This window comes from Lissotriton helveticus, chromosome 5_1 (assembly GCF_964261635.1).
Source record: "Lissotriton helveticus chromosome 5_1, aLisHel1.1, whole genome shotgun sequence".
Taxonomy (NCBI): domain Eukaryota; kingdom Metazoa; phylum Chordata; class Amphibia; order Caudata; family Salamandridae; genus Lissotriton; species Lissotriton helveticus.
The window spans coordinates 1958031517-1958050904 of NC_136065.1; the positions used below are offsets into that span (position 1 = coordinate 1958031517).

The window sequence follows — 19388 nt, forward strand, 5'->3', positions numbered from 1 at the left end:
CTCCTCCTGCTTCTACACCCTCCGCAAGATCTGCAGGTGGATCCCGACAGATACAAGAAGAACAGTCACCCAGGCCCTCATCAGTAGCAGACTCGACTATGGAAACGCCCTCTACGCGGGAGCCCCAGCCAAGCTCATCAAACGACTGCAACGCATACAAAACGCCTCGGCACGCCTAATCCTCGACATACCACGCCACAGCCACATGACCCCCACCTGAGAAACCTGCACTGGCTCCCCGTCGACAGGAGAATCTCCTTTAAACTCCTCACCCACACACACAAGGCACTCCACAAGACAGGCCCAGCCTAACTCAACAGACGGCTCTTCTTCTATGTCCCCAACTGCCAGCTCCGCCGACCTCTCCCTCGCCACCATCCCCCGCATCTGAAGAACCACCGTAGGCAGCAGATCCTTCTCCCACCTCGCCGCCAAGACCTGGAACACCCTTCCACTCAGCCTACGACAGACCCAAGACCTCCTGCCCTTCAGGAGGCTGTTCGACCAGTAGCGACACCCCCCCCCCCCTTTTTCTTCCCCAGTGTAAGTAGTGCGCTCTACAAATTCTGTGATTGATTGATTGATGGAATCCACCCCACTCTACTCCAAACCACCCCACTTTACCCCAATCCAATCCGCCCAACACAGTTCAGTCCACCCCACCACAGTTCAGCCCACCCCACCCGACACCAATTCATCCAGCCCACCCCACTCCACCCCACTCTAATCCAATCCAGCCTATCCTAGTCCTTTCAGTAACAATCCAACACACCCATTTCAATCTAATCCACCCCACTCCGCCTCACCCCATTTCAATGCACCCCGCTCCACTGCAATCCAATCCACCCCATTCTACTCCAATCCAATGCACTCTAACCTACTCCACCCTATTTTACCCCACACCACTCCACTCTACGACACTTTCTGCCATTTAACCATTGAACTCTACTCAACTTTACAACACTACGCCCCCCTGAGACACTCTACTCCCCCAGTCCACTCTACAACATTCCATTAACTTTGTCCAGCAGCCAAATTTGTTTAGATTTAGCTCCTTTTCTGCTTTTTTCCTTCCTTCTTTGTCAAAGGCAAGAAAGAGGCTGACAGGCAGTGGCACAACTATTGGCTATTTAGGTCTGACATTTGTGATTTTTTTCTAAAATTACGTGTATGTCATAGTTCCTTCTAGGGGTTTTCAACCACACATCTGTGGCTGTGTCATTCACATTTATTTCTAATCCACTGAAGCATGCATCAAAGGGCAACTCATCCCCCACTTCAGCCATTTACTGACTTTCCTAGGAGTTAGGGCATCTTTGGTCAATGTTTTAATTTACATTGACAAAGTCCCCGCAGTTTCCAAAAAAATAAAGTTTTGTGAAAGCCATGATGAAAAAACACAATAGAAGAATTGCCAAAAGCCTGGCGGGTGATGCCAAATCTTTTGACTTTGCCAATGCATGTTAGTTTTGCCCTCTTTGGAACTAGGGAACGAAGCCCGAGTTTCGGGTCAGTTTAAATGCACGTGATTCTTGGCAAGTCGCCAATCTCCCTTTGCCTAAAAAACACTAAACGAATGCGAACTTATGCAATATAAATTCAATTCCTTCGAGTCGCGTTCGCGCTGTAAAAAAACAGCAACAACAAAATATCTATTAAGTGGTCCGAAAACTACGGCCATGTTGGACTTGGGTTTTATATAGAAGCAGTTGATCGGAAAGAAAGCGAAGAAAGGCATGTGTCCTCCAGTGACCCTCACACTCATTGCCGCCATCATGAAGCGGTGCCAGTCCTCTGCGGTGTAGTGCAGAGATGCTGTGTTAGGTCAAGCTCAATCAAGCAAATCTTCCTACGGCGTGCGTTACTAATCTTTCAGAAAATTATTAATTCTACAACTATTTAGATATGCTTTCGTATTATAAAGTATGTAACAAGCGCGATGTCAAAAACTTAAAGTTGCCACTTTAAAACGTAATGTCGTAAAAATGTATACCAAAATAAAAATAATTGTTTTAACTCATGATTCTGTTGGTCTTGTAAGCAATTTTCTTGGTCTATAGTTATAACTGTGTTGGAGAATACGTACGTTTACTACATTTTTTGTTTCCATCTACGTGTCCGGTCGGGAGCGCGCCTATCACTTCCTCGTGTGGGGTACGCGCACGCGATCACGCGCTCTCTGATTCCTCGGCCCCTCCCTCACCTTCCAGTTGTGAGCGCGCTAGCGGGCTGTGGCGGTTGGCAGCAGTGGGAAGGGCAGGAAGCGGCGCGCGCTCCGAGTGTGCGTGAGTGAGGAGGAGAGGCAGCGGCGCGAGCCCCGTGTGCGAAGAGCGAGGTAGCGGCCCCACCATGAACCCCAGCTGTGCGCGCTGCGGCAAGATCGTCTACCCAACTGAGAAGGTCAACTGTCTGGACAAGGTAAGGCTCCTGGAGGGGATGGGAGAAGGAATGCTTCACAAGCAACCATCATCCCCTATCATAGTTGCAGATGTCTGATTCCTACCCACTGTGGGAGGAAAGAGACTTTACCGTTGCGCCCCTTTAAGGCACCACAGGAAGAAAGTGAGCTCCAATTCACATCTCGGAAGGCAAGAGCCCCTTCACACGTCCCTGGCGAACGGTGTAGTATGCCCCCATACAAATCGGCTGGTGGGAGGAGGCCCACGTCACCGGGGAGACGTGCAACCCCAGAGCTCGCTCTTAAAGTGCTGCACGCTCCGTTTGGAAAAATGACACCTCAATAATACCCGTGTGAGGAGAAGACATCCCATGCACACCTGGGGGGGAGGGGGGCGGAAGAGTACCTCCAGTGACACATCTAGAGTGAGTGGGCTTCTGTACTCTCCCGAGGACATCGCCACTCCCACCTCTTCAAAAGAAACGCTGTACACGCGCTGTACGGCATAGCGAGTACCGAAACACACCTAGGGTGAGATTGTACCCGCATAGAGCCTTGAGGGAACCTGTGCATACTCGGTGTCATGGCACACTGCTGGGCGAGAGCTCTCCAGACACACCCATAGAACGATGATGGGGCACCCTGCCACATAACGGAGGCCGCGAAGCATCTCGACACACCTGTGGGAGTGGCCCAAGGAGGGAGTGCTTCCGGCAGTGCTGTAAATGGACAGGTACCAAGTACCTGCATTTATTCAGTTTGAAATGGAAAGGACCTACACTTCCCAGCACCGCTGCAATACATTTAATGAGCGTGGTGGCACATCTCGGGGCAAGCAAGTACTTTAAGTAGTTAATACCTGCACTTTTGCTTTTCCATTTAAAGCACTGGTTCCCGGAGTCGTTTTTCCCAATTTGTCTGCTTCTCAACAGTACCCCAGTTATAATATCCAGCACCACTCCCCCTTTTTGACTTGTCTCTCTGCAGCAGGATGTTTGCACACCTATATCTAGCGAGCTGATACTTTCCAGGACAGTTTTATATTGGGCCCTGGCTATGAACATCATTATTTGTTTCCACATCCACTCTGACGATGCCTTGCTTGCTGCTTGCTCTATGTTTTGGCAACAGAAGTATGATCTGTTAGCCACTGACTTCGAAAATCGGAATGAAAGTAGTTGCTTGGATAAGGCTGGCAACTTTGAAGACCTGTTGCCGTTAGCTGTGAGAACAATCTCCAATAATGAAATATTGAGGCTTCATAAATGCTATTAGTTTTCTGAAGAGGGCGATGAACAAGCCTACTACTGCACAGTTACTTACTTCTGTCGAAGTGTTTTTCTTTTGCATCGCATGTAAGCACCACTTTTATTATGTAGAGAAGTGGTTCCTTGTTATATTGCACGGCGCCTTACAATGTGGGGAAGTTTTTTATAGCTTTTCATCAAAGTAGCAATTTCACTCCCATTTTAGGCAGCTGTTTTTGCAGTCGTTGTCAGTAATATTTTATGTCATTTTGTTTAGTGGCAAAATACGTGAAGGTTATTTTAACATTTATTAGACTTGGGCAGATGGAATTATTTTCAAGATTTGAAAGTCTTGAATTTGTTATTGTAAGATTTGATATTCAGGTGGCTGAATTAGTTTATGAGACTACCACCGTGCGTGCCCCTACAAACATGGTCATATTTTATTTGAACGTTGCTCTGTACAAAATAGGAAGGTGGTGTGGTTCCTTTCAATATAAATATCAACATGCAACTAAACTCTTACATCATATTAGTTATCGTTAGATATGCATTTGTAAGATAACATACAGAATAATAGTTCACACATTGGCAATTTCTTTTTGGTCCTAGTTTTGTAGACCAATGGTCGATTGTGAGATGAGTGGAAAGCAGTATTAAGTCTTAATGCAGTGTCACATTTAGTGAGAATCGGAAGATGTGATGGTTTACTACAGCTGGCTTCGTACACTAAATCGGTTGATTAAGTCTAGATGTCTGAAACTTCATTTTCAAATCAAAGCCTTTTATCCATGATGAGAATCATGCCTGTTTTAAAGTCCAGCTTTTTTTTCCTTTATGATTAAGTTTGGCACAACCTCTGGATTGCCAGAGTCGTTCAATGATCAAGTTGCCCTTTTGTCTTTGAGTTCAGAAAAGGCAAGCGCCTGTCACGCTTAGCATAATTAATGTATGTGGTGACTCATAAAAAAGTTTTATAATAACTGATCACTCTTCTTCGGTGTTGTGATGCTTTTTGGCGCTACCCTTTCCTGGTTTCATATGCATCTTTTGGTATTACGGTTTACTTATCCTTGTGCATGCTAGGTTGTTTGTGCAAGTTTAGTGATTTTCTCCCCCCATAACTGATTATTGTCCTGATCCTGATTTTTTTTTTTTGTGTGGGCTTAAAAGAATTGGCATTGAATCGTAATTTTACCTAAGATTTACAAGGCAGTATCAATACCAGACTTGGATGAGACTAAGTCAGTCGGCACCAGGTCTCTTTGCCTACACTGCCAATTCGGTTCCCTTGTTTGTATGGTTTGATGTTGCTGTCCAACAGTAAAAAATACAATTAAATGCTTCCTCTGTATTGATGCTTGGCCCCTGTTCTGGAATCAATAAAAACACATCTTATCAACAGTAATTTTATGTTAAGATGGAACACATTTACAGTGTCATGGTGATTTGGCCTCTTGATCGTATTGGTGAGATGTAAACCTGAGTCGTTTCTAGTTTTTCCTTGACCATTCTCACCTTGAATAACATCCATTCTCACCTTGAATAACATCCATCACGAGTTGTAAGTCTTTGGACCTAGTATACATTGCCTAGTTATTTGAATACCTAATATTGACTTTTTTCCCTTCAGATGTATTTAATTCCTGATTCATCTTCTTATTTCAGATGCTGCTGTACCCAATTGTACTTTCCTGCTCATAGTTAACAGCCTTATACTCCTAGCCCCGCATTTTGCCTCTTTGGCATCTCCATTTTCTTAATGTCTTAAACCACATCTTTGCCTCCGATTTCCGCTACTGACAGAATTTTGCTCGTAGGTCTCTGAACTCCGTTTCATCATGTTCATCTGGTGTTGTACTGTTCCTTCTGTGCTGTCCCAGCTGCTGATTCTTCTGCTTTTCCCCGTGATTTGTTAGCTCTCCTCCCGCCTCTCTGGCTTGCCCCTTTGCAGCCTCACACTCAGTCTCTGCTATTACTTGACCATGATCACCTTTTGCTTTGCTTCAGCCAGTAGTATCCCCATCTAATACCACTGCAGCATGGAGTCTGTCTTTGTGGGAATTGTATTTCTAATTAACTTAAACATAAAACTATTTACAAAATAATACTTTTATTTTCACCACCGCATTGTTTTCTGTTAAATTAAAGTCCGGTTTGTGGTCACTCGTTTTCTTACTCTTTGCTTATCATAATTAAAGGTTGTTTTACTGGAGGCACTGACTCAGCGTCTGGGTTTGGTTTCCTAGTTGAGTGAATACAGTAGAAAATTGGCATGTTTTTAAAGTTTTCCTTGCTGTAGCAGAAACCTCTATGTGGCTGGGCTTGTCTTGTACCACACCCAGATCCAGAAGCTCCATGCTGCAGCAGATCATGACTGAACCATTTCTTCGCCTAGAGATTGGCAAGATTTTGAAGTTTAAACTTTTATTTGTTCGTGATTTGGTTTAATGTTTGAGGAAAGCTGCAACTGCAGAATACACTGAAAGACCTTGCTTTGTTACAAAAGGGGATGTATTGGTGTGACTCCCGCTCTTTCACCAGTGCAATTTTGCCAAAACCTTTACATGGTTTCTTCTGTTGTGTGTTAAGTTCATTATAATCACTGTTGCATCCGTTTTTGTGTTATGCAGCGCTTGAGAGAGCCCACATATCACATATTATAAGGTGCTTCTTTGCATTTTAGATTGTGGAGCCCATGTGTTCTATATTGATTACTTTCAGATGTGCATTTGGTTTGACAGTGCCGCAGCTGCTCCTCGGAAACAACTCTAACTTGCTGCCTTCAGGCACAAATCTAAATGGGGAGCTCTGCCTCATTATTGATTGTACGTTGAGGTCACTCCCTCCTTTTTCTCTGGAATGTTAAACATCTGATTTTTTTCCATTCTCCTATTTTGGTGAATATGGGAGTCTGGTGCAAGTACCAGGTCTCCTGCACAGTCTCTTTTGCATGTTCCTCAGAACAGCATACATTTTCTATCCCAGCACTTCTCATAAATCATACAGTTGTGCATAAGGTACACTTCAATCTTGAACGGCAGCTTCTGGATCCATTCCACTACGGTGAGGAGTGTTTAGTGGTAAGTCTGCTCCTGTTTTCCTTCGTGGCATTGGAAGAAAGCAAAATCACACCTTTAGTGCCACACCCAAGAGTATATCGGCTTGTGTGAGGATCCCCTCCAACCCGGAGCCTGACGTATTCAGTTCAGATGTATTTAATTCCTAATTCATCTTCTTATTTCAGATGCTGCTGTACCCAATTGTACTTTCCTGCTCATAGTTAACCGCCTTGTACTCCTAGCCCCGCATTTTGCCTCTTTGGCATCTCTTCATTTTCTTAATGGTCTTTCTGACGGACAATAAAGAATCAATAACCAGGGATAACTCTCTTCCAACTGTCCTCTGTATCAAGGTGCCATATTCTGAACACATGTAGACCAGTGAGTGACTCTGTCCCCATATTTTAACTTGAGAATACTGTTTCAGAATATGCAATAGTGAGTTTTGACTTGATACATTTAGAGCTGAAGAGGCTCCTCGCAGTCAGAAAGAAACGGTTTGCAAGGACCTTGCATGATGGTGATTGATAAACTGTGGCAGAATCTGCAACTTCACCATGTCCTGCATCTATAATAAGTCTTCCAATTCTTTTCTGATTGTGTCAATTCAGTCACTTGTAATTCGTTTTTAATGGTAAAACTATGTGATGCTGTGTTACTTTGTGAAGGTTAGATTTTCTGGGTGTACACTGGGTGCGCTTCAATCCCGTGTTTTAAACTTGAAACCGGTCATCTTTCGTAGTGTTTCTTGGGATTAGGCTTCTTAAGTTGTCTAGTACTTAATAGATGCCTAACTGTGAATAATGGTATTGTTTTTTTCCTCTGAGTTCTATGGAACATCATATAGACAATGAGAGCAGAGGTTGGGCTGTCTTTGTCACTCAGAACCCAGAGGTGAAAAGCATATACGTTGCTTACGTTTTATCAGCGTTTGTAGTGCATTAAAAAAAAAGTATGGGAACTGTGATCCTGAGCCCGGTGGAGTCGGTGAGCATAAGGGGGAAATCAAAGGCATGGCTAAAAAGAGCAAAACGTTTTGTTGATCCTTCACCTTGAAGTTACTGAATATAACCCCTTAGATACTTTTGTCGGCCAACGGCCGTCGCGAGCACTACCTCCGTTGCCGTCGCAGCCTTTCCCACTCTGCTAAACTGCTGCACCACGGCAGAATTGCCGCCGCCGTTAAAATAACATACACCTTAAATGAAAAATACATGCAAGTTAAAGTAATTCGTAAGAGATGCACTATTTTAATTCAGTGAAACCTCTATCGGTTAATTCCATCACTGCAGGACATTTGCTATAAGTACCCTCACTCCCACTACAATTGTCCCTATTACACACTTTGCTCTACTGCACCATTTGTCTGGTGATTTTATGTCAACTGTGCGAGGGCCTGAAAATTTAGACATTTGGTATCCGCTATGAAAAGACGGTTTCCACAATATCTGTGTGTAACTAGAGAGAGACCTAATCGAATTCTGATTGGTGCAGTGGTGAATAGTGCAGTGGTAAATGGCACTTGGGTGTTTTTTTTTTTAACAACTCTTTTTATTGATTGACCGCACATCAACGTAGCACTCCGTACCCCGGAGGAACTACAATGGATACAATATAGCATAATCGGCGGTCCAAATAGCATTTCAAAACATACCCCCGGACCCCCCACTCACCCAACCCCCGCCTTGGACCCCCCCCTGCACAATGTCTCCTTACTTCTGTAGAAGGGTCCGCAAATACACATCAGTGTGCACAATAGGCCCCTGGCCCCTTTCACATCAGTCCCTCTGTGTCCCTTATCTGCACAGGTGGTTCCAGCCATAGTCCTCTGTAGTCCGCCCATCGTTTCCAAATTTTGTAGTGTTTCTTAGGACAGCCCCTGGCTTCGAAGATAGGCCGCTCTAATCCCATACAAAAATCAAGGCCCTTTTTCCATACTACTACCCTGGGAGCTCGGGGGTCCTTCCAAGCCTGTGCCACATCCCTTTTTGCAACTGTTAACCCCAGTAAGAGTAGATGCCTCTTATAGATATTGCCACCCACGCCTTCCAGGACATGAAGGAGCGCAAGCCTGGGGGAACAAGGCAATTCCCATCCCAGCACCTCCGACAGGCAGTCCAAAATCCAGCCAAACCACCACAGCTCCACACTGTATGTAGGAAGGTGCCCATCTCATGACCACATCGCAGACATGTAGGGGAAGCAATCGGACCCGCTCGCCACAACCTCTCCCTTGTATAATACGCCCTATGTAAGTATTTAAACTGGATAAAACGCAGGCGCATGGCTATAGCTGCTCCCCTAGGGGCTTCGAGGCCCTCTCGCCAATCTTCCTTCTCTAGTTCCCCCACATCTCTCACCCAAGAGTCCCGCAGAGACTGTAGAGTGGAGGAGCAATGTGTGACCAGCGTCTGATATATGCGGGAAATCTTTTTCTCTGCCAGATCTCCCATGAACACCTTTGCCTCTATCGGGCTGAACTCGGGCAAGGAGTCCAGTCCCTCTAGCGTAGGCGCCAGGGCATGGCGGAACTGTAAGTATTTAAAGAACTGCATTCGGGGCATCCAGTATTCTTCGCTGAGCTCCTGAAAGGATTTAAGGGTCGTGCCCTTCAAAACATGCCCAAGTGTGGAGATTCCTATAGAATCCCAGCCTCGGAATCCCGGCAGTGACGCCAACGCCGGCAGCTGCCCGTTATGCCAGAGCGGGGTCTCCTCCGTAAGTTTACCTCACCAGCCCATTCGACGCAACGCTTGTCTCCACACTTGAAAGACCACTGGGTAGCCCTAGGCAGCCCCTTCCTCAACCGTGCTGAGTATAAAATCGTATGGAGCGTATCCGGGTCCATCAAGTATCTCTCGAGTGCATATGCTGGGTCTCCCCTGTCTCCATACCACCATTCATTCAAAACAAGGAGGTGGGATGCTTGATAGTAGGACAAGATATCTGACGTCGCCAGCCCCCCACAGTACGTAGACAGAAAGCAGGTGCGCAAGGCAACTCGCACCCCCCCCCCCCCACAGGAACCGACCCAACGCCGAGTTGATTTGCCGAAACCATGATGGCAAGATCGAATAGGGATGATTCTGTAACTGATACAGAAGGCGCGGAAGGGCGACCATCTTGAAGATAGCCGACCTACCGTATAGGTTGAGGGGCATGCGAGACCAGGACTTCATTTCGGTCTGAACCCGGTCCCAGACCGGCACTATGTTGCGTTCCCAAGCAATAGCGGGCGTAGTCGTCAGGAACACCCCCAAGTACTTAAGGCCCCTGATGCTACTTGCAGGAGTGACGCCCATGGTCCTACCTCGCCACGGTTGCCCAGCACCCAGAGGGTAGACTTGCGCGAATTGAGGTACAATCCCGATACTTCTCCAAAAATTCGCATGATTTCCAAAACTCTTGGTCCCGTTTTATTCACCTCCGTAAGGAAGAACAGGACATCATCTGCATATAATGCAATCCTGTCCGACGGGCCCGCCTCCCACTCGAATCCTTGCATTTGTGCGCCAATCCTGACCCATGCCGCCAACGGCTCCATAGCCAGAGCGAACAGGTACGGCGAGAGGGGGCACCCCTGTCGGGTGCCGCGCCCAATGGGAAAGGCCGCTGATGTGGCCCCTGCTACTCTCACCGAGGCCGTCAAGCCTGTATACAGCAGCTTCAGATATGACATGAAATGCGGCCCTAGATTGAGGCGCGGGAGAAGTGCAAAGAGGTAGACCCAACTCAGGGAGTCAAAGGCCCTGTCAATGTCTGCTAGTAGCAGCGCCGCCTGGGCTCCAGTTTTCTCCATCGCCTCAACTGCTACATGCGCGCGCCTGATGTTATGTCTCGTCGCGCTACCGGGCATAAACCCGGCCTGATCCGGGTGGATCTGCTCCGTAATATAGGGGAGGAGCCGGTATTAGCGCCTCCGTACCAATCATGCCCTTTATAAACACATACCGGCCCTGTGGATCAACCCAATGTTGCGAGTGGACGTAAGACAGTCTACGGTGGACCAGAATTGCCACTCCCCGCGACCCCCTTACAAACCCAGCATGATAAACCTGGTCGTAGCCGTATCTCTGCAGGCTAAGTGTTTTGTTATCCGACAGATGCGTCTCTTGCAGCAAAAGAATGTCGGCACGCTCCCGTTTCCCCAACCTCAGGACTGCACCACACTTTATTTTATCAAGCATCCCCCGCACATTCCAGCTCAACACTCGCATGGAGGCCCTAGGCATCCCTCGACCAAGATTTTCAACCGCCATCCAATCGCAAGCACATCACAGGGCACAACGACGGGCTAGGTAGGCATGTACACACCAAGAATAACAATCGGAATGACATTGTGCAGTGCAATCCACCCCCCCCATCTCACCCCCCACCCCCTCCCTCCCTTCCCCTCCCAACGCACCCTCAACTACCCAACTTCCCCCTCCCCATACCTCAACAACACTGAAGTACCTGTCACGGAACAGGATGTCGCCAACCCCCAACGGGAGGCTGGAGACCATCTATTCCAATGGATCCCCATGAACTACCCACTTAACCCCCTAAGAATGAACGCCTCTAAACTCTGGGATGGCGTCCGCCTTTAATTTGCATCTCCACCACCCTCACCCACATCCCATATCCGCTAAACAGTTGTCAATCACACATTTCTAGCAGTGATTCCCGGGGCATCCACTAGTCTCGGCCGGAGGATCCGTGGCCGCTTAAGCCTCTCGCGCCGACCTGTGTTACAATTCTGTAATCCGTGTCCATCAAGCCCTCATGGATCTGGCTTCCGGTTGTCGGAGGCAGCAATCTCCTCAGCCACGGCCTCTTTGGAGGGAGAGTGTCGCTTACGTCGGGATCTCCAGTTGCTCCTACTGCGCAAGCGTCTCTGGGTCCGCGGTCGCTCCGCAGCCGAGGACGAATCAGAGTCTCGAGCCGGCGGCGTGTGCACCCTGACACGAACAGTCTCATCAGTCCAGGCGAATACATCCTCCGGAGTATTGAAAAACTGTGTGCGGGACTGAAACACCACCCGCAGGCGGGCAGGGCATAACAGAGCATATGGGATTTTGAGGTCTCTCAGGTGCGCCTTAGCTGCAGTAAATGATTGCCGTTGTTGCTGCACCAGCTTGGTATAGTCCGGGAAAATCAGAATACTCTGATTATCGTACATGAGGGGCTCCTTCACTCGTGCTTGTTGCAGGATAGTGTCTCTGTCGTGATAATTGAGTAGCCTGGCTATCACCGGCCGGGGGCGAGCGCCAACGGGCGGCTTCTTGGTAAGTGCCCTATGTGCCCGTTCAATGATGAAGCAGCGCGAGAGGGACTCCGGCAGGAGCCCATCCCTCCAGCCACTGGGTCAGAAAGGCCTCCATATCTCCTTTTTCGCAGTCCTCCGGAAAGCCAACGAACCGTAGGTTGAGGCGTCAAGCCTGCCCTTCTGTGTCTTCTGCCCGGAGCGCCAGGCCCCTCTGAATGCCTTCCATGTTGGCCACCTTTTTCTTCAGGGTCGCTACATCATCTTCCACCCCCGTAAGTCTGGTCTCTGCTTCGGCGATGCGGGCAACGGCATTCCGTAGGTCTTGGCGTAGTAGAGTAACATCCGCCCCGATCTTAGCGTCTAACATGTCCCTGGATTGCGTAATGGCCGCCATGAGGGCTGCGTTGTCCGGCCCCGGTGCTTGCTGGCCTCCCGAGGTCCCAGCACCTCCACTCGGCCCCGTGAATTTGTCGGTGGGCCCTTGCTTCGAGGTTCCACCTCCACTCCCACCTCTGGTCATGGTCGAAGGCCGCCGGGGTCTCTACTCCAGCCCTCGCCGCGTGTCTCCGTGTTCTTGTGGTCGTGCCTCCGGGGGAAGACCACTCGCCCACACTCCAAGGCCCAAGTGGCCCCGCCAGTGGCCCCTCCCGCACTGCACACTGCGTTTCTCTGCCACCATGCACCACTTCGAACTTCCTCACTCAGTGTCCCATGCGGGCTGGACCACAGCTTAGTCTCCGCCAGGGGTCACGCAATGACATGTGTGGCCACAGCCACCTATAGTCGGGACTTAGTGCAGCGTCGCCGCCGGCACCTCCTCGGCCTCCCTCGAATGTGTGGCTCCATCACCCTGTGCCCAAGGTGACCAGTCAGGGCCCACGGGCCTCATCTCCGCCGCGGCTCGATCGCTGCAACCCTGCTCTGCCCTTCAAATGTTCGGTAGAGGCCGTGTGTTCTGTGGGCAGGGCGCCCTGCCAGGCCTGCGCCGCGGTCCGGACACTTGGGTGTTTTTAGTGTTGCAAGGTCCCGGTATGTGACAGCACTGTGAATATGTATATTTTAAACTTGCATTACACACAGTATGAGAGGCTGCAACAAAGCGCTAAAAAGATTTAGGTTTTTAGATAAAAATGTGCTTCCAAACTAATCTGAGTAATTTGCAGACTGTACCTAGTGCAATTTATGTATATCTATGAAATGAACACTTTCCACAGATCACCAGGTCCCTTTACAATACTTCTAAAAAACAAAACAAAAAAACACATACTGTTCAAGTGACTCCATCCATTTAAGCCGGTACCAAGCAGCCTGTACATTTACAGATTAACCAACTATGCACATTTACATTTCTTTCAAGCAGCAGGCACCTTTGGCAAGAAAGTTTGTTCCTTGTTCAGCGTTCTGTCCCTCCCTAAAGTTCACAGAACATGGAACTCTCTCCCCTTCCACTTCAAATGTAAGAGTCCCGAGATGGTTGCCGTTTATCAAAGCAGGGGAACTGTTTTCGTCAAATTGAAAAGTATGGGCAAATTGTGGGCCTCAGATTCTACCCACTTCAACTTTTGCATTTTATCAACAAATGACTGTATGTTGTATTTGATCCCTATCCAAATCTTCTGCCCTTGCTTCCAACAGATACGCAGGGGCAGAGGAGTGTTTTATAACTTCCTCTTATAATTACTTGTATATACTTACTCGTTAATGCATTTGAAATGATTTTGCTGTGACTTGTAAACGTGTTTTTTTTTTTCAAGCTTATGTTAACCAGGTCTAATTTTTGCCTTGATTCCACCTTGTTCAAAATGGATGTCTTCTATTGCATGTATAGTGTTAACTATTTCTGAAGCACACAATCAAGCAGAATCTTGTTTATTTGCATTGAAGTTTTTTGTAAATCTGTTTATTGATTTTAAAAAAACAAATAATTCACAAAACTGCCTCGCAGGGCAGTATACTGCCAATTAAATCAACAAAAAACCAACATAATTTGTGGTTGAATATTGCAACTAATTACATGAACATTAAAAAAAAAACACTTGCCATTTATGTCATCAAACAGATCATATGCACTACCAGAAAAATACTAATTAATGATCAGGAGTGAGGTCTCTTTACTCTTCGCCAGCAGGTACTGCTGTAAGGGCTCCCAGATATATTTGGGTTTAAAGTAGGACTGAAGTTCTTCAGCGTACAACTCCAAGGTCTCTCTACAATAAATCATGCCTTTTATCGAATGGTCTACTTTAGGGACCAGTGACTCTCCCAAGTCAGTCAACGACACACATCTCTTTGCTAAGAGCAAGGCAATTCTCAAAAACTTCCCCAGCGTGCCCCTAACCTGGGGTACAAAATAAAGCAAACTGATAGCAGGTGTACATTGCAGTGCCTGATTGGACATGTTTTTCAAACAATCAATGACTTTCATCCAGTATTGTGCGACTGAAGCACAATCCCAAGCTAGATGGTCGAAATCCGCATTGGATCTACCACATCTCCTACAGTTACTTGTGTCTCGAAGACCTAATTTGTGCAATCTCGCTGGGGTGTGATATATTTGGTGGATATATTTAAAATGGATTACCGGAGACTACCATTGGAAGTCAATCTGTCAGTTAGCACGCATATGTGTTCCCAGTCTTGGGGGAGATAGTGGGGGGTCCAGCATGCCTTTCCACTGCGCCAGACTAGTCTTCCCCCCCGCACCCGTTCAGCTCGCCCCGTCCAGTACAGTTTTTTTACTAGTTTTTTTAAATTCAAGTGGTTTTTATTGAGAATATTTTTGTAAACAAAAAAAGTGTTGTTATAATGCCCCTCTTTTAGTCATGGATCTCAGTTGGTCCCGTAGAATAAAGCCATAATCCTTGCTGGTAGCTTTGGAGATTAGTCTGATCAACCTACTGTAAGCCAGACTCTTCTCCTTGCCAACTGTTATTTTGACTCAAACAAAGTTTTATCAATTTCCGAACTAGACGAATGAAGCGTTCTAGTCGAAAAATACCGTCACCGCCCGGCGTACCTGACGATTGGCTATCCGATCAGACACTGTTCCCCAGCTACCCGGGGCTATAACCACCGAGGAAGTGAGCCGCGATACTTTGACATTTATTCTCCCTCACCGCCCCGCTCTCCATCGTCGGGGTCCGGTCAAGGGAGTAGCAGGTTCCGAGAGGGTGCCTGGCGTCTAGGGCGTAAGTAATCCAGCAACGCTCAACTAAAGACGTACTTTCAGCATCACGCCTAAGCTAAGTAACAATCTGGCTATTTTTCTGACCATGAATGTCATTTTCTCCATCTCGAAGGGTGTGCCAATTACGCTACCACCCCCCTCCCGTGACCCATGGTGCCGATCACATGTAACTTACAAGTGAGTAATGTATTTTAATTATCTCTGCATTCACTGCAGGATCACCAACCGCATGGTCCATTGATCCTGAATCGGAACACAGGTTCCCTTTTTAATCACGGCTCTCTCTCATAGCTTATTCACGTGTAGCTCACCACACTCCTTTGAGCCAGTGTTCGCCTCCCCATGGGCAGAGGTTGGTGATAACTATAGCGTCTTTCTGCCACCCGCAGCCCTATCACAATTGGAGCACTGCAAGCATACTCCAAACAGACCGGCTATTAACTGTTTGTCCTGTCTTGTGTGTTTGTCTATGTCACTTTTTCCACAGGTGCAGTATCCTAAAGTTAGTAAGCCTCCCAAACCAGGAGTTACCGGGAAGGAGCAAGCTCTTTCCTTTTGCACTTTTTCTTTTCTTTTTCACCTTTTACTTTCACGTCCCATGGTTGGGGTGAGCCTTAGGGTGCTCATACCGCCAGGGTTTAGTCCATTTTGATGTCCTGACGAATGCCTGGTAAAATTACACCGTTTCAAAGGCAGAAACATGTTGACTGATGTAAATATTTATTGGAATTATTTGGGTTCATCTTCCAACATTAAATTTGATCAATGTCCTAGTGATCATATAATAAAAAAATTTTGATACACCGAAGACATTTTTAATTCACACTACCACTAATTAATTTTCACATCACGCCTGAACTCACAAAAAAAACCTGCTCCGCAGTAGATCTGGCGTCGCACCACACTGAAGAGGCACTCTGCCTCTTCAGTGGGGCCCGATGATGAAGCATGTCATCGACCAGGTCGATGAGTGAGGTCTTTCCTAACTGACCAAATCAAGGCCAGTGGTATTTCTCGTTGCTCCAAGTGTGGTGTGGTTTTTTTTTTTATGTGAAGTTTTCTATAGCGCTAGCCAGACCCCAGGGTATCGGAGCGCTTTACAGTAGGTACAGCACAGATAATCATCAAATATAGAATAGAGGGGAGACATATCCACAGAGGAGCGAAAAAAAGAAAGAGCAACACATTGTAATAAATGACAATTTTTTTTCTTCAAGGATCTTCAGAGTCTTAGAGCTGGAGCGGAGCTCGATCATTGTTAATTGCTCCCCACTATCCAATTCCAAAGGAGCGGTTGAGGAACAGGTTTTTGAGTTGGCGTTTGAATTCTACATAAGAGGGAATGGTTCTGATATGCGGGGGGATGGAATTCCAGATTCTGGGAGCGCTTCCGGTGAAAGATCGGTCAGCAGTTTTTTTCTTTCTGGTCTTAGCTGGGATGAGTAGAAGGGAGTTTGAGCTTCTTAGGTTCCTGGACTGACCTGCTTTTATGAGTTTTTAGGTTTCGCCTGTCGAAAGCTGCGCAAGCAGCATTTCGCGCAGGCGAAATCTAATGAGAACAGTAATGTGGCTTGGTCACCGCCTCTCTGTTCCATTGGCTAGCTCCATAAATGGAGGCTAGCCATTGGAACAGAGATCTGTCCGTCATAGCCGGAGCAGATTCGTGGGCGTTCCCGAGAATCTTAGGCTTTTGCTCACGTCATGCGGCTGTGGGCGTGTTGAATTTTTTTTTTTTTAAACCTTTGTTTTCGCCATTTCGGAAGTGTCCTTTGCAGGGGTGGGTTGCGCGATGTCCCGCTGTCTGTCCCGCCTCCCCTCCAGCTGTCCGTGAGCCCGTGCCTGTCCCCCTCCCCGTCCCCCTCCCCGTCCCCCTCCTGCTGTCCGTGTGCCCGTCCCCCCTCCCGCTGTCCGTATATTAATTACTGTTCTGTGATGCTTTAATATATGTATATTAGCTGTGGCGTCGTTCTTCATCCACATATATTTCCATTGTCTCACCTTTCTTTGTTCTTTGCCTAGAGTAAGCCCCTGGAGAAGCAGGGTCTTCAAAACAAAGTCCACCTTTTGGCAGCATCCCTCGGGATGCCATTGCATAAATCATTGCGAAATAAGCACGGGAGCATGCGCAGAGAGCCGGAAGCTCTCTGTGAACACAGAGAAAGCCTGCCTCAGGGCATGCGCAGTGAGCCGGAAACCCTACTTTTCATCCGCCGAGCTTTGGAGTATGCGCACTACAATCTCGGCGCCTGGAGCTATCCGTTCAGCTCCACGCGGTTCAGCCGTTCCAGTGCGACCAGCTGTGCCCGGGACAACCAGCCTCCGCCCCGCCCTCCAGCGGGTGCAGGTCAGTCCCACGCAGCCCCGGTGATTTGCTCTCTTGCTCTGATTTTGTCAGGGGAAGGAGGGGGCATGGGGTTTCCTCCAACCATTGCAAAAGAATCCAGGAGGGGCAGTCCTTCCCCTCTGCTTTAAGGGACACCTTGGGATGCAGTGTAGAGTACATTCTGGTGCAGGCAGCTGCCGACCAATGTACAGCTAGCCCAGAGATACTTCAGAGCTATTGTTACCTACCGCCTGTCCTATCGCTTTCCTGCATCCTATAAATACAGTGAATACGTCGTTTATCTGGGCAGGCATCCTCGCGACAAAATCCAGGCACCCTCTCGGCACTGTACTACGCGCAGTCCGGCTTTACTAGCCCGAGGTGGTTTGCAATACCCGACCAGCCTTCAAAGGGCACATAGAGATTCTGCGGCGAGCCATCTGCAGCCAGCTCAGAGCCAGGCTTCGCCAGACCGTATCAGCCGGGGCCAGACAGAGCCATGCAGGCATGTGGCGCTTGAGACATAATAAAAAATAACACTGCCTTGCACACGGCGGCGTTCCACCGACTAGAGGCTGCAGCGTCGCCTCTGAGAACTGTTTCGCACACACACTGCAATGATGGAACACCCTTTCCCCTTGGGTGTGCTCGTTGTCTATTGGATGTTTAAATCTTTGGTTAAATTGGCAACTCCCAAACCTTGTTTTGCGTGAAGGTTCTGTATTCCGAAGTTCACTGGTTTTTGATACACTGCACGGACCACAGGCGTGCTTTATTTTTACGTGTCTGCTTGTCTGTGATCTTGTTTCCAATTAACTGTACCGTAAAGAGCATGTCTAAAAATCCCCAAGGGTTAAAGACAAAAAGAGACAGGAAACCACCTCATTGGTTCCTCCCAAGAATCTGTGTAGTTATGTTTACATTAGAATCTAACATCATTGATTGCAGTTATCAAGTCCCCTTGAATAGTACATTTTATGTTGTTGGTTAAGGAGTGCAATCCGGCTCTCCTCTGTGCTGCGCTTTGTATTACAGTACGTGTCTAGTGATTGTCATTTTTTTGGGTCCTTTGTGAAATGCATATGACAGACTACATGCTTACTTTTAAAGGACCGTTCTAGTGAGTTGCATGCGGTTTAGTTTCACTGCTGTGCACCCTGGTTAGCGAATCACGTGTGAGATAAACCTAGTTTGGGAGGGCTTTCCAAGTGGTCTCCATATGTGTGCTAAAGAGGCACATCTTTCTTCCTCTCTAATGGCATACCATTACCGTCCGTTAACTAACTAAACTGTCCACAAACGCGCTGTGTGCTGATGGTCATGTGTGTTTTGATGAACTGTGTAATCCAAGATTCGTTTCTGCGCTTCCCCTGACTGTCTGTGCTCTTGCAGTTTTGATAAACGCTGAAATCGTGGGCAACTTCAAACCTTCTTCACAAAGGGAGGTCTGCTGGTTCTGTGTTTACGGTATCTGTGCAGTCCAAGTGCAGCAAACATGCTTCCATTTGAAGGACCTGTCTAGAGACTAATGTTATGGTACTTGCTAAGTATCGCAACGCCGTTCCATTAAAGGGTGTGTCAATAGATTTTCAGATTTTTGACTAAGTTGTGCAAAGTCGGAACCGCCTCCGTATTTCGCCTAAAGGGTCTGTTTGCTGATGTTCACGTGTTAGGGTGTTCTCTGCATGGCACAATACACGTTCACCCTTCCATTTAAATTGTCCGTCTCATTATGCTAATTTATTCTCTAAACTGAAATATATGATCAACACCCCGCCTTATGCTTGCATGACTTGTTTCATTTTTTCAGAGGTTAGCTAAATTGTGCAAGGCGGTAAGCACCCCCATGCTTCCATTTTAAAGATGTCAGGAGACCTCCATGTGTTTTCAACAAGCACTGCCATCTGTGATGTACCTTCATTG

General features: G+C 47.4%; 1 protein-coding gene across 1 annotated transcript in view; it reads left to right on the forward strand.

Annotated features, from left to right (window-relative positions):
* The first annotated feature begins 2136 nt into the window (after positions 1-2136).
* The window catches only part of LASP1 (LIM and SH3 protein 1), a 659855-nt gene continuing 642603 nt past the window's right edge, over positions 2137-19388 (forward strand). The window contains exon 1 of the mRNA XM_078645624.1: positions 2137-2418. Within this exon, the coding sequence (XP_078501750.1) occupies positions 2350-2418 (69 nt within the window). The 5' untranslated portion in view covers positions 2137-2349. The remainder of the gene's footprint in view (positions 2419-19388) is intronic.